Consider the following 12,266-nt stretch of genomic DNA (forward strand, 5'->3'; position numbering starts at 1 on the left):
GAGGAGAGAAGAAGGAAAGATAGAAAAGAGAGGGAGAAGGAAGGAGGAGACCAGGAGGAAAGGGCAAAGAGGAAGAGGCAGAGAAAGAAAAGAGGTGAAAAAAGAGAAAAGAGGTGAAAGAGAGAAGGGAGAAGAAGGGAACAGAAAAAGAGGAGGGGAAGAAAGAAGAAGATGGAGAGCAGAAGGAGAGAAAGGAGATGGTGAGTCTAGAGAGATGAGGCAGGGAGGAAGAGGAAAAATGGGGAAAAGCGGGAGGGAAGGAGGGGAGGAGAAAGGAGGAAAGGAACACTGCATATTCTATTTGCATCTGATTTATTCTCCCTTTTGGAAACATCTTAGGAACGCCTCTCATTAAATGTAATTGTTTCTTCATGTTTTTAGAGCTTTCTAGCTAAAATAAAAACTAACTACAGCATCCATTTAAAGAGAGTCACGTGGCCCTTATAAAGCAAGTGCTTCAAAACTATGTTGATAGAATGACATTAAAGTGTTTTCCCAAACATTTCAAGCATGGGCTGCACACCAACATTCCTATTTACAGACTGAGACACGAAGGGGCACGTGGTTGAAGTCATCTGCCCAAGGCAACAGAGCCAGCTGGTGCAGAGACAGATTCATACACACAGCAGAATAGAAAGGGGACAGAGGAGGAGGGAACAAATATTTGTTAAATACCTAGGCAGGCACTGTGCTAAGTGCTTTACAATTATTGTCACATTCAGTCCTTAAAACAGCCTTGGGATGTAGATGCTATTATAGTCTTCATTTTACAGATGAGGAAACTGAGACAGAGTTTTAGTGATTTGTCCACAGTCACACAACTAGTAAGTGTCTAAGGCTGGATTTGAACTCAGATCTTTCTCCACTTTGCCACCTAGCTGGTACGCTGCATTTGGAATCAGACAGTCTGGATTTGTATCTTCTAAGTTATTTACCAGCAGCATGACCGTAGTCAAGTCACTTCCACTACTATGGGACCCAAGGACCTCCATCTGTAAAATGAAGGAGAGGTGCTAGAAAATCCCCGAGTCCCTGTCCAGCTCTAAACCATCATACCATCAATTTTGAGTTAGAAAGGACCTTAAAGGTCACCTAATCTAATGCTCTTGGTACAGATAAGGAAACTGAGGCCCAGAATAATGGAAGAGACTTGACCATGTTCATTCTGCTAGTTAATTACAAACTGGGGAGGGAACCCAGGTCTTCTGAGGCCAAAATCACTCTTCCATGCTTCCACAGCTAGGTAGCTGGCAGCAGATGGAGAGCTGGGCTTGGAGTCAGGAAGGTCTAAGTTCAAATGCAGCCTCAGATGTTTACAAGCTGTGTGACCCTGGGCAAGTCATTCCAAGTAGCCTACTTCAGTTTCCTCAACTGTAAAATGGGGATCATAACAGCATCTACCTCCCAGGGTTGTTGTGAAGTTCCAATGAGAGAATCTTCGTAAAGCACTCAGCACAGTGTCCAACACTTGTTTCCTTCCTTTTTCCAAACACTTTAGTCATTCTTTTCTTAATACTATAAACTTATTTCCAGGTCTGAATTACTGACATTTTTATTTTGAAAGTTTCATACTAATGTATTTTTAGTGAAATAATAACTGCTAATATACTTTCTCTGACACACAGAGTATCCATCATAAAACTCAAAATATATCTGGGGAAAAGCAAAAGCAATTCTCTGGCTTGTGGGCAAAGCCTAATTCTTACATTAAGAGCCATGACTGCCTGAGATTTTATTTTACTCATTAGGAAAACATAATAACAGTCATAGCACTGATAATAAGGATGATATTAAAACTAATTACATAAGGCTAATAATAGAAGAGTATTAATAAGTGATATTCAGAGAACACAGGGCACAGTGGAGAGAGACTTAGTCTTGGAGACAGAAAGAACCTAGTTGGGGGGGAGGAGACTCAATTTTTGTTTTCCAGGCAACTCTTTTAAGTTGACAAGTTGCAAGAAAGGTAGCATCCTGCTTTGGCAGAGGGAATCTCCTCTTGTGGGAGTGCCCAATAGCAATGGAATGGCGGGTTCAGCTCCTATCCCCAGTCTAATGTTAACCCAAAGCCCATCAAACAGAAATCTGTTCTCCACATGCCCGGCCCCTTGAGCAGAAGATGGCTCTGATTTCATGCTCATGATGACCTGAAGGGATATTAGCTTACAAAAACAAACAAGCCAGCAGCTGAGCGTGGAGTAGGCTGGAAATCTCTCTACAATCATCCCAGGGACTTTAATGGAAACCACATTTAACTAAAAAGGCCCTAGTAGATTATATTTCTTGATGAAACCCAAATCAGGGGACAGTAACAATCAATTAATGTGAATGATCCCAGAAAATAAAAATTTCACATGGCAGAGGAATGATTCAGTTTCTGAAGAGGGCTCAGATGCTCTGTTTCTATGAACTTGTTTAACAATTATTCAACTGTTAAGGAACCATAATAACAACTTCTTCTTTGTAATTTCTTTCTTCTGAAAGGTTGGAGACAGAACAAGCATGATCTCACCATGAGGAGACAAATAGGTCAGAGGGTCAAAGAACCATGGAAGGAAGGAACTACAGTGGCCATCTGGCAAGATTGCTCATAAAACCCATTTCCCAGCTGAGAAAACAGAGGCAAGCATCTCTCCTCTTTCCCAAGGTAGCCCCTAAATCAGAGGGAGTGCCCCAGCGGTGTATTCTGCACATGGTAGACCTCATCAGCTTAACCTCCCGGCTGACCAATAGGAAAAGCAGGTATTGAGATATTTAAAGGTCATTCACCACCTTGAATAGGCAAACCCCATGGCAGAAATGTTCCTTTCCCCCTTTGTGATTGTGTATTTTGTCTACACCCTAACTGGGCTAGTCCTCAAGGCAGAGGAAAGAGTCAGAGAGCACTTACTCATTCTTCACAAAGGCAGTTTTATTAATAGTCTCCACGACGTCTCGGAAAAGGATCTTTGAAGTGAGAGTGTAACCATGGTGGACCACTGGCTCTCCATCTGGACCATCCCAACAGTCAACTGTTAAAACAAACACACACTCAATTAGACAGGCATTTATTAAGCACCGACTACATGTCTGGGACTAAACTAAAACAAAATTGGCCCTGTCCTCAAGGAATCTACATTCTACCTACCACTCAGTGACTTTTTAGGTAACCTTCCCTGGAAACCTACATTTTGTTCTGTTTCAAGTTTTCAGTGTGAGATGGTATGCCCGTTGTTATCGTGAAATAAGACCTGGGGTAATTCGGAGCTTCAGTAGAGAAAGTTACATTTTCAGAAGACTTATTAGCCCAAAAGAATTAAATACGATGATTTAGCTTAATGTGGAAGAAATCAACAGATGTTTCATGCTCACAAAAGAGATCTAGCAACCTAGATCCAACTGAAAAATCATATCGGAAGCTGGTCCACTGACCCAGGGGAGTTTCCATGGCTGAAATATATTTGGAGACTCTAAACTCTCCAGGGGACCAGTAGCTTTGCTTTTCCCCAATAAGAATCTTCCTCAAATAAATGGCAGGAATTTAGGGTTAAATATTACTGCTCTTTTGGTGTTTTTATAACAATTGCAGGCGCCCGTTATTTCCCACGGCTTGGCACATCCCCATATCATTGATTCAATGTAAGTATAATAAACATACACCATACATATCAAGAAAGGCACCTCAACACAGTAGACAGAGCATGGTCTTCGAATTAGGAAAACCTGGGTTCAAATCCCAGCCCTGACACTCAGTAACCTTGCAACCTGGGGGAAGTCACTTGATAAACAACACCACAGATGGATATTGTGGATCTATTTAACCACAGATGGGTTGCAGTTTTGATTCATGAAGGGTCTTCTCAGACCAGGAGTTCCCCAAACTGATTTATCCACATTGGATTTATTCTGGCTCTTATGCCTTTGTTGGCTTCTCTTCTTCCACCTGAACCTAAGAGAACCATGTTCTCCTAAGATACTGTCCTCAGCACTCTGCTTTTTTTTTTCCCCTTACTCCTTCAGTAAGCTGATTAAGTCTCATGGCTTCAACTAACCTCCTCCCCAGAAGGCTCTCAGATTCATTTTTCACCCCTGACTTGCCCACAGGTTCTCTCTATGTGCATTTCCTGCACATCATTTCAAACTCATAATGTACAAAAGTTAATTCATCTCTTCCTCAAGAGCCTTGGGAATAATGTTGCCATCCAGACCACCTATCCTGCTTCCAGTACAACCAATGGTGGCCCCAGAGCCATCACTGAGGGAAGAAATCCTGGGGATAAGGGGCTGCCTTCCTTACCACCAAAATCACTGATCCTGCTTCTAGGCCAGACTCTGCAGCCATAATCCTGGGAAGCAATCCTTATAGAGATTCAGCCTGGCAACTGCTTTCTGAGTACTGAATACACAGTCACTGAAGACCACCAGTCCTCAGAACTGTCAAATGGTTCAACAATAGAATCTGATATGATTTCATCAGTGGAAATGATATTAAATGATGCATTAATATTTGTTTTACCACCAAATCCGAAAGACCAAGGGACTTTGCCATCAGACTTGTAACGGAAACCTTCTGTGTGTATTGTCTCTCCTATTTGGATGGCAACCCCTTGACAGCAGGAAATGTCTGATTTTTCAGTTTGTATCCCCAGTGCGAGGTCTTTTCAATTGCTTTAATTCATTCTTCTTCTAAACTGGCTTCTCCACCGCGCCCCCCCCCCCCACTACTACTTTGTGTCTATCTGTGGCACAAACACTCTTTCCGTGTCTCAGTCTAGGAATTTTCAAATCACCTTTGGCTCTTAACCCTTCTTATCCCTTGGATTGAATCACCAACTGTCATCATCTAATCCATCAGTAAACCTCTCAGATTTTTCTTTCCTCTCTATTTAACCTGCCACCCTTCTAGTCTAAGGTCTCACACTTCCCAGATGCAGATTACTGCAACCAGCTCTTAGCTTGTCTTCTTGTGTGCAGTGATCAGATCCATTTCCTAAGACCTACTTTTCCTGTCACTCCCTCAAAGTGGCTCACTGGAGTTGGAAGGGATGTCAAAGGCCATATACGCTATGAATTGGACAACCCCCCCCCGGTAAATCTTCTCCAGTGGGAAGTTTAATGACTGTCCATAATATGGACCGATCCTAAATATAGAACCTCGTTTCCCATTGCTTCCCAAAGCACCACCATAGCAGGCAATCAGGACTGCTTTCTAAGAAATAGAGGCCTTTGGTTTTTATTTCCCCCTTCTCACTTTTGCTTGCCCTCTTGCAACAGGCTTGTCCTTTCTATTTAGGTAAATGCTACTGATTCTCCAAAGGTCAGCTAAAGCCCCATCTTTTCCAGGGAGACCCCTCCTAGCTACGTCTGCTCCATCATCAAATCTGCACAGATTAGGTAATAAAAGGGGACCATTAATTGGTACCTAGATGATGCTAGAGTGTAGGCCTCTTGAGAAGAGGGAGCTTGTCTTACGCTTAACTGGACTTCCTACAATGTCCAACTGTCCCAAACACAAAGGATTTACCTTATCAACAAAGTACATTTAATAACTGTTTGTAAATTGCTTTCATATTCCCTCGTAGAGGCTCTCTGCCCAAGAGGCATGTCTTTGCCTCCAACATTTTTAAAAATTTTCTCCACAACCAGTGCTTCCTCTTACCACAAAAGCTATCAGTTTTTCAGAATTTCTCATAAGATCACCTCATTCAGACTTAGATGGGGCTTGGTTGGTCATCTGCTTTTGTATTTTTCAAGAGGAGAATCTGAGGCCCAGAAGGGTCAAGGTCACGTGATTAATAAGTGGTGAAGCCAGGATTTGAATCCCTGTCTTCTGACTCAAAAGCCAGGGTTCTTTCCATTACACCATACTACATCACAGCAAGCAAATGAAAACAATGGAAGAAAATGGCCTGTTTTCAAGGGCAATAGTAAGAGAAAAATGAAAGTAATGCTAAAGAATAAGGATTCCACTGAGAAATGTAAACAATTTCAGATATCATTTGAGAAGATTGTATGCCACCTTTGAGACTATAAAGGAAATAAAATTTGTCAAAGCTATGCTCTTTAGATGAAAGCCTTGGTTTATCTGCTCCCCTCAGACTTAATGCCCTCTTAAAAGTTTGAGGGATTTTTCCTGGATATTGTTGTAAGAAGAGTAAAGAGATATCTTTGAGGCTCAATGACCATAATTTCAATAACTCAAATCCTGAGGTGTGCCTAGATTGTAACAAAGATTCATGGAGAACTCACACTTGTTCACAAAAAAACCACTAACGCCAATAAACGGCTGTCTAAATATGTCATCACATAAGGTTTCTAAAAAATACTTTAAACACCCATAAACTAGTGAAAGAAATTGTTTGGGTATGAAGAATCAGACTATAGGTTGGACTCGAGACTCCTGAATCCTGTGATATTCAACTTTATATCATACTTCTATTTTCTGGTCCATAAAATGTGAGATATAGCAATAAAACCCTGGACATGGAGTCAGGAAGATGAGGCTTGAATCCTACCTCAGACGCTAACTAGCTGTATAAATGTAAACAACGAGTAGCTCTGAAAACTTCTTTGGGTCTCAATTTCTTTATCTGTAAAATGGGGTTAGACTCAATGGTCACAAAGGTTCCTCCGAGAACTAAATTTTTGTTCTTTTTAACGCTGTGGACTGGAAGGACCTAATCTCCTCAAAGTAGAATAGCCTTTGGGTCTCAGATTCATCCATTGTTGAATCATGGGAGAGGCAGGAAGGCTCATGAAGAATTGGCCAGGGACTTTGAATCTTCCGCATCTTGCCTGCCAGCTTCTCATGATGGAGCAGAGAGATGGACAATTGCAGATACATGCCCTGAGATGAAAGCAAAGGTGTTGAAACAGCTTCTAGAGGTTATGTCAGCATCAGACCCATCTTAGAACATTAATCCATTGAACAGAACGTCCTTATTTATCAAACAGTCCTGGCTAAAAGGCAGGACCAGGTTAAAAAAAAAAAAGGCTATCAGCTCAATAAGCTGACAAGCCAGATCCATTAGAGAAACTTCTTGTCAGCCCTGCCCAAGATGCCATAAATATCTGATTAAGGAAGGACAATGGAGATAGAAAATGCCACAGGACTGAAATTGAGATTGGGAAATACAGAAGATTTGGGGGCTTTCTACTAATTATGAAAAGCAGGGAGCAGCTGGCCAAATCCATCCTTCTCTTACTCAGTAATTGCCTTACTCCGCTGCTCTCCCACCATTGTGGGAGACCATCTGAGGCACCTGGAGTTTACAGTCTCGAACTCACTATGGTCCATAAATTAGGCTTTTTAAATAGCAACTGCAACTGTTAAAATAATAATACTAATAAAAGGCATAAATAGGCATAATGTGGAAAAAACCACTAGGTGCCCTGTACTCTTTTGTCATAATCTATAAGCAGAGGTCTTAGACCAGAGGATCTTAACCTGGGGTCTTTGACCTTAGCTAAAAAGAAAAAAACCTCATTTGACAGAATATTTGAGTAAAAATGGTTTCTTTGTAATCTTATGTAGTTTATTTTAAAATATGATTCTGAAAAAGGACCTATAGGCTTCATCACACTGAGAGGAGTTCAGGAGATAAAACTGGTTAAAAAGTAGTTCAAGGTTCCTGGTATGAGAAATCCTGAAACGAAGGGGCAATTAGGTGGTGCAGTGAATAGAGCACAAACCCTGAAGTCAGGAGGACCTGAGTTCAAATCCAACCTCAGACACTCAACACTTAACTAGCTGTGTGACCTTGGGCAAGTCACTTAACCCCAATTGCTTGCTCCCCCCTCCAAAAAAAAGAGAGAGAGAAATCCTGAACTTTATCATTTGTGTCTAGTTACGTAAGTGTAGCTACACCAGCCAAGGAGGATGTCGGGATGAGGAGTTTTGAATGAAAGGGAAAGGGAAGGAAGCTTCAAGGGTCTGGGCAGGATCTGTCTGCATCCATCCACAGGATTGGGTCCAAAAGCACTGGGCACCTCTTCCATAGGAAAGAGAGGGCAAAAGGTGAGTAGTTTGGCCTAGGGCTGGTAACCATCCCTAAAGGCACCGACACTCACTCATCCTCTGTACCACCTCTGACACCAGGGCCTGGTGGGAACTGCAGGGGTCGTGTCCTCTGAAAATATTCAACTCATGACAATGATGGCCACACTCAGTTTCTATGCATTCATAAGAGACTTGCTGGGTGGACAAGCTAGTCTAAAGATCTCTTAGGCTAAAAGGGTTTTTTTTTTTCATTTCTTTCAATATTTTATAACTACATTTTCTTGCTCAAAGTAATTTCAGAGGGCCATAGGATCCAATGATATGTCATTGTGTCTTGTGTTTACATCATCTCAGACCTAAAGTTGGAAGGGACCCTGGAGATCACATAACCCAAACCCCTTATTCTGCAGATGTGAATGATGAGGCCTAGAGACATTCAGGTCTTGCCCAAGGTCCCACACACTAAGCCTCAGAGATGTGCTGTGAGTCCGAGTTCACACCACAGAGTCTAAATGTTCCTCCATTTCCTTTATGCCCCTCTGTATGAAGCACCATTTGTTTTGGGACACCAGTTCCCAGAGAGTCAGAACCTGGATTATTATTGCTGTGAAGTCAGTGAAACAGAGGAAGACTTGTCTGAGGTGATGCAGAGGGAAGAAAGCTGAGCCAAAAGGATAAGGTACACAATGACAACAACACAAATAAGACAAAACTAAAAGGCAATACAACTCAGATCCAATACAAATGATGAAAATTAAAGAACACACCCCCGCTGGGAGCCGAGCCCAGCCCCACACCAAGGCTTTAGTCCCAGGGCGAGACTGACCAGCCACCGGCCACAGGGACTCAAGATCAGCAGCAGCGGTGGCCGTTTCCAGATTTATCAACATATAGATGCAAAGGGACAAAGTGAGAGGTCAGTGCAGTCTGGATTTTGGGACCAGTAAGTGGGAGTGTGTGGCTTTTACCCGTGGGACGAGAAGCCACTGAGACGCCAGCACAGCCAGCCAGCACCACATGGCAGCTTCAGCTCCTGGCCTGCAGAGTGTAGGGGGACCAAGCACCAGTCTGATGGGTAATCGTTGCTTTAACCTGTTTGGATCTGGATTGCAGTCTAGGGTGGAGGTCCTAGGGTGTGTGTCCAGCTTGCCAGAGCATGTGGAGACCTCAGAGAGGGCACCCATCTAATACCTCCAGCAGCTGAAAAAACCCCAGCATTTGGGACGAAAGCTCCCCTGTCTGGTGACAGAGTCCTACTGTGGCAAAAAGCCCAGGGGTCAAGTGACTGAGGACCGACATGATCAGGCAAAGGAAACAAAGCAGACAGAAGATTCCAACATTACACTCCTATTTTGGGAACAAAAGGAGCAAAGCATGGAACAGGAGGAAAACAGTGAAATCAGAACTCCTGCACCAAAAGCTTCAAAGGAAAATACAAACTGGTTACAGGCCATAGAGGACCTTAAGAAGCAGATAAGAGAAGGGGAGGAAAAACTGGGAAGAGAAATGAGAACAATGCAAGAAAATTATGAAATGAGAGTCAACAGCCTGACTGAGGAAAATAATACCTTAAAAAACAGACTGACTCAAACTGCAAAGGAGGCTCAAAAAGGCAATGAGGAGAAGAATGCCTTAAAAAGCCGAATTTGCCAGATGGAAAAAGAATCTCAAAAGCTCACTGAGGAGAATCATTGCTTCAGAATTAGATTGGAGCAAATGGAAGCTAATGACTTTATGAGAAATCAAGATGCTGTTAAACAGATCCAAACAAATGAAAGAATAGAAGGCAATGTGAAATATCTCATGGGAAAAACCACTGACCTGGAAAATAGATCCAGGAGAGATAATTTTAAAATTATTGGACTACCTGAAAGCCATGACCAAAGTAAGAGCCTAGAAATCATCCTCCAGGAAGTTCTCAAAGAAAACTGCCCTGATGTTTTAGTACCAGAGGGCAAAACAGAGGTTGAAAGAATTCACCGATCACCTCCTGAAAAAAGATCCCAAAAAGAAAACTGCTAGGAATATTATAGCCAGGTTCTGGAATTCCCAGATTAAAGAGAGAATATTACAAGCAGCGAGGAAGAAACAATTTGAATATTGTGGAAACACAGTCAGGATAACCCAGGATCTGGCAGCTTCTACACCAAGGGATCGAAGGGCTTGGAATATGATATTCCGCAGGTCAAAGGAGCTGGGATTAAAACCAAGAGTCACATACCCAGCAAAACTGAGTATCATGTTTCAGGGGTAAATATGGTCATTCAGTGGAATAGAGGACTTTCAAGCATTCTTGCTGGAAAAACCAGAGTTGAATAGGAAATTTGACATTCAGATACAAGAAGCAAGAGAAGTATGAGAAGGTAAACAGGGACATCATAAGGAAATTATCAAAGTTGAACTATTAACATTCCTACATGGAAAAACAATAATTGTAACTTATGAAACTTTTCTCGGTAGTTGGAAGGATTAGAAATATATATGTCTATATATGAGGGTATATGGGCATATGAATACATATGTGAATGTGTGTATATATGTTTACAGGTATACATAGATAGAGGGCACAGGACCAAATTAACAGGAAGGAATGATACTTAAAAGGTGAAATTAAGAGGTGAGAGGAATATAATGAGAGGAGATGGGGAGAGACAGATTGGGGTAAACTATCTCATACAAAAGAGGCAAGGGAAAATGGTTACAATGGAGGGGAAGAATAAGAAGGCAAAAGGGAATGGGTCAACCTTATTCCCATTGAATCTGGCTTGAGGAGGGAGTGAAATACACACTAAATAGGGTATTCTCACCCTCCAGGAGAGTAGGGGGGGGACGACGGGGATACGGGGATGAGAAGGGGGATGATGGAAGGGAGGGCAGGCTGGAGGGGAGGGAAGTTGGAAGCACCCACTTTTGAAAAGGGACAGGATCAAAGTAGAGAATAGAACAAGTGGGAGGTGGGATAGGAGGGAGGGAAATATAGTCAGTCTTTTACAATATATCTACTATGTTATTGTTTTGCATTAGCCACACATGTACAACCTATACTGAACTGCTTGTCTTCCCAGTAAGGATGGGTGACAAGGAAGGAAGGGAATGAATCTGGAATTGAAAGTTTTAAAATCAAATATTCAAATATGTGTGTATACTATTATTAATACCATCTTACATGTAATTGGGAAATAAGATATACAGGAACTGAGGCATAGAGATCCACTGGAAAAGTCGAAAGGGGTATGGGAGAGATCAGATTGGAGGAGGGGATATCCAGTGGGATTTCTATTTTGGGGCGGTGGGTAGTGGAAAAACAGGGAGAAAATTTGTAACTCAAAATCTGGTGGAAACAGGGCTGGCCAGGTAGCACAGCAAGTAAGAGCACCGGCTCCAGTGTCAGGATGACCTGGAGATCGAATCCCGGGCTCAGACACTTAGCACCCACCCAGAAACACCTGGCTGTGTAACCTTAAGCAAGTTACTTAACCCCAATTGCTTAGGGCTGGCCAGGTGGCTCAGCGAGTAAGAGCACCGGCTCCAGTGTCGGGATGACCTGGATCAAATCCGGGATCAGATACTCAGCACCACACCCACAAATAACTGGCCGTGAAACCTTGAGCAAGTTACTTAACCCCAATTGCTTTTTAAAAAAATCTGGCAGAAACGAATGATGTAAATCAGAAGTTAATAAAGCATTAAAAAAAAGAACACACCCCCTTGGAAAGTGAGATGTACTATCAGTGGCAATCACTGTCCTGGGCAGTCTTGCTTGACTCTTTTTAAAAATTTGAGTGAGAGTCAAATCTGGGGTTAGAGTCAGAGGGTGAGGTTAGATGGTTAGGTCAGGAGGGTGAGGGTTGGTTAGAATCAGAATTACAGTTGATTGTATTTTGGTCTTTTGGGGGGGGTGGCACTGCAGCGTGATGACACAGTGTGTGAATATTTGCCAACTGACTGAAGAAAAAGACAATTAAGAAGTAAACATAAAGAAATAACAACAACAATGAAAAACCTAAAAACTAAGTACTCTGTAAATAGAATGACTAAGATTTCCCCCAAAGGAGATATGACAAACAGTTTTCCCTTTGCAAAGGCAGAAGACTGGTACAGAGGAAACTGCCCTCTCCTGGAGGCAGAGTTCCTGGGTTCCCATCCTGCCAGGAGGGTGAGCCCTTGGGTTTGGCACTAGATAAACACAGGAACTTTTCCATCTTTTGTCTCATTTGATCCTCACAGACAAATTGTTATCATCTTGCATTTTTTAGCTGAGAACACCGAGGCTGTGAAAGGCTAACCA

General features: G+C 42.3%; 1 protein-coding gene across 1 annotated transcript in view; it reads right to left on the reverse strand.

Annotated features, from left to right (window-relative positions):
* Nucleotides 1–12,266, reverse strand: part of PLCH1 (phospholipase C eta 1) — a 217,266-nt gene that overhangs the window by 39,492 nt on the left and 165,508 nt on the right. Inside the window, exon 8 of the mRNA XM_069083617.1 lies at nucleotides 2,891–3,011. Within this exon, the coding sequence (XP_068939718.1) occupies nucleotides 2,891–3,011 (121 nt within the window). The remainder of the gene's footprint in view (nucleotides 1–2,890; nucleotides 3,012–12,266) is intronic.

Source organism: Petaurus breviceps, unplaced genomic scaffold (genome assembly GCF_028583685.1).
Source record: "Petaurus breviceps papuanus isolate PSGF00001 unplaced genomic scaffold, PetGlider_PUasm1.0 173, whole genome shotgun sequence".
Taxonomy (NCBI): domain Eukaryota; kingdom Metazoa; phylum Chordata; class Mammalia; order Diprotodontia; family Petauridae; genus Petaurus; species Petaurus breviceps.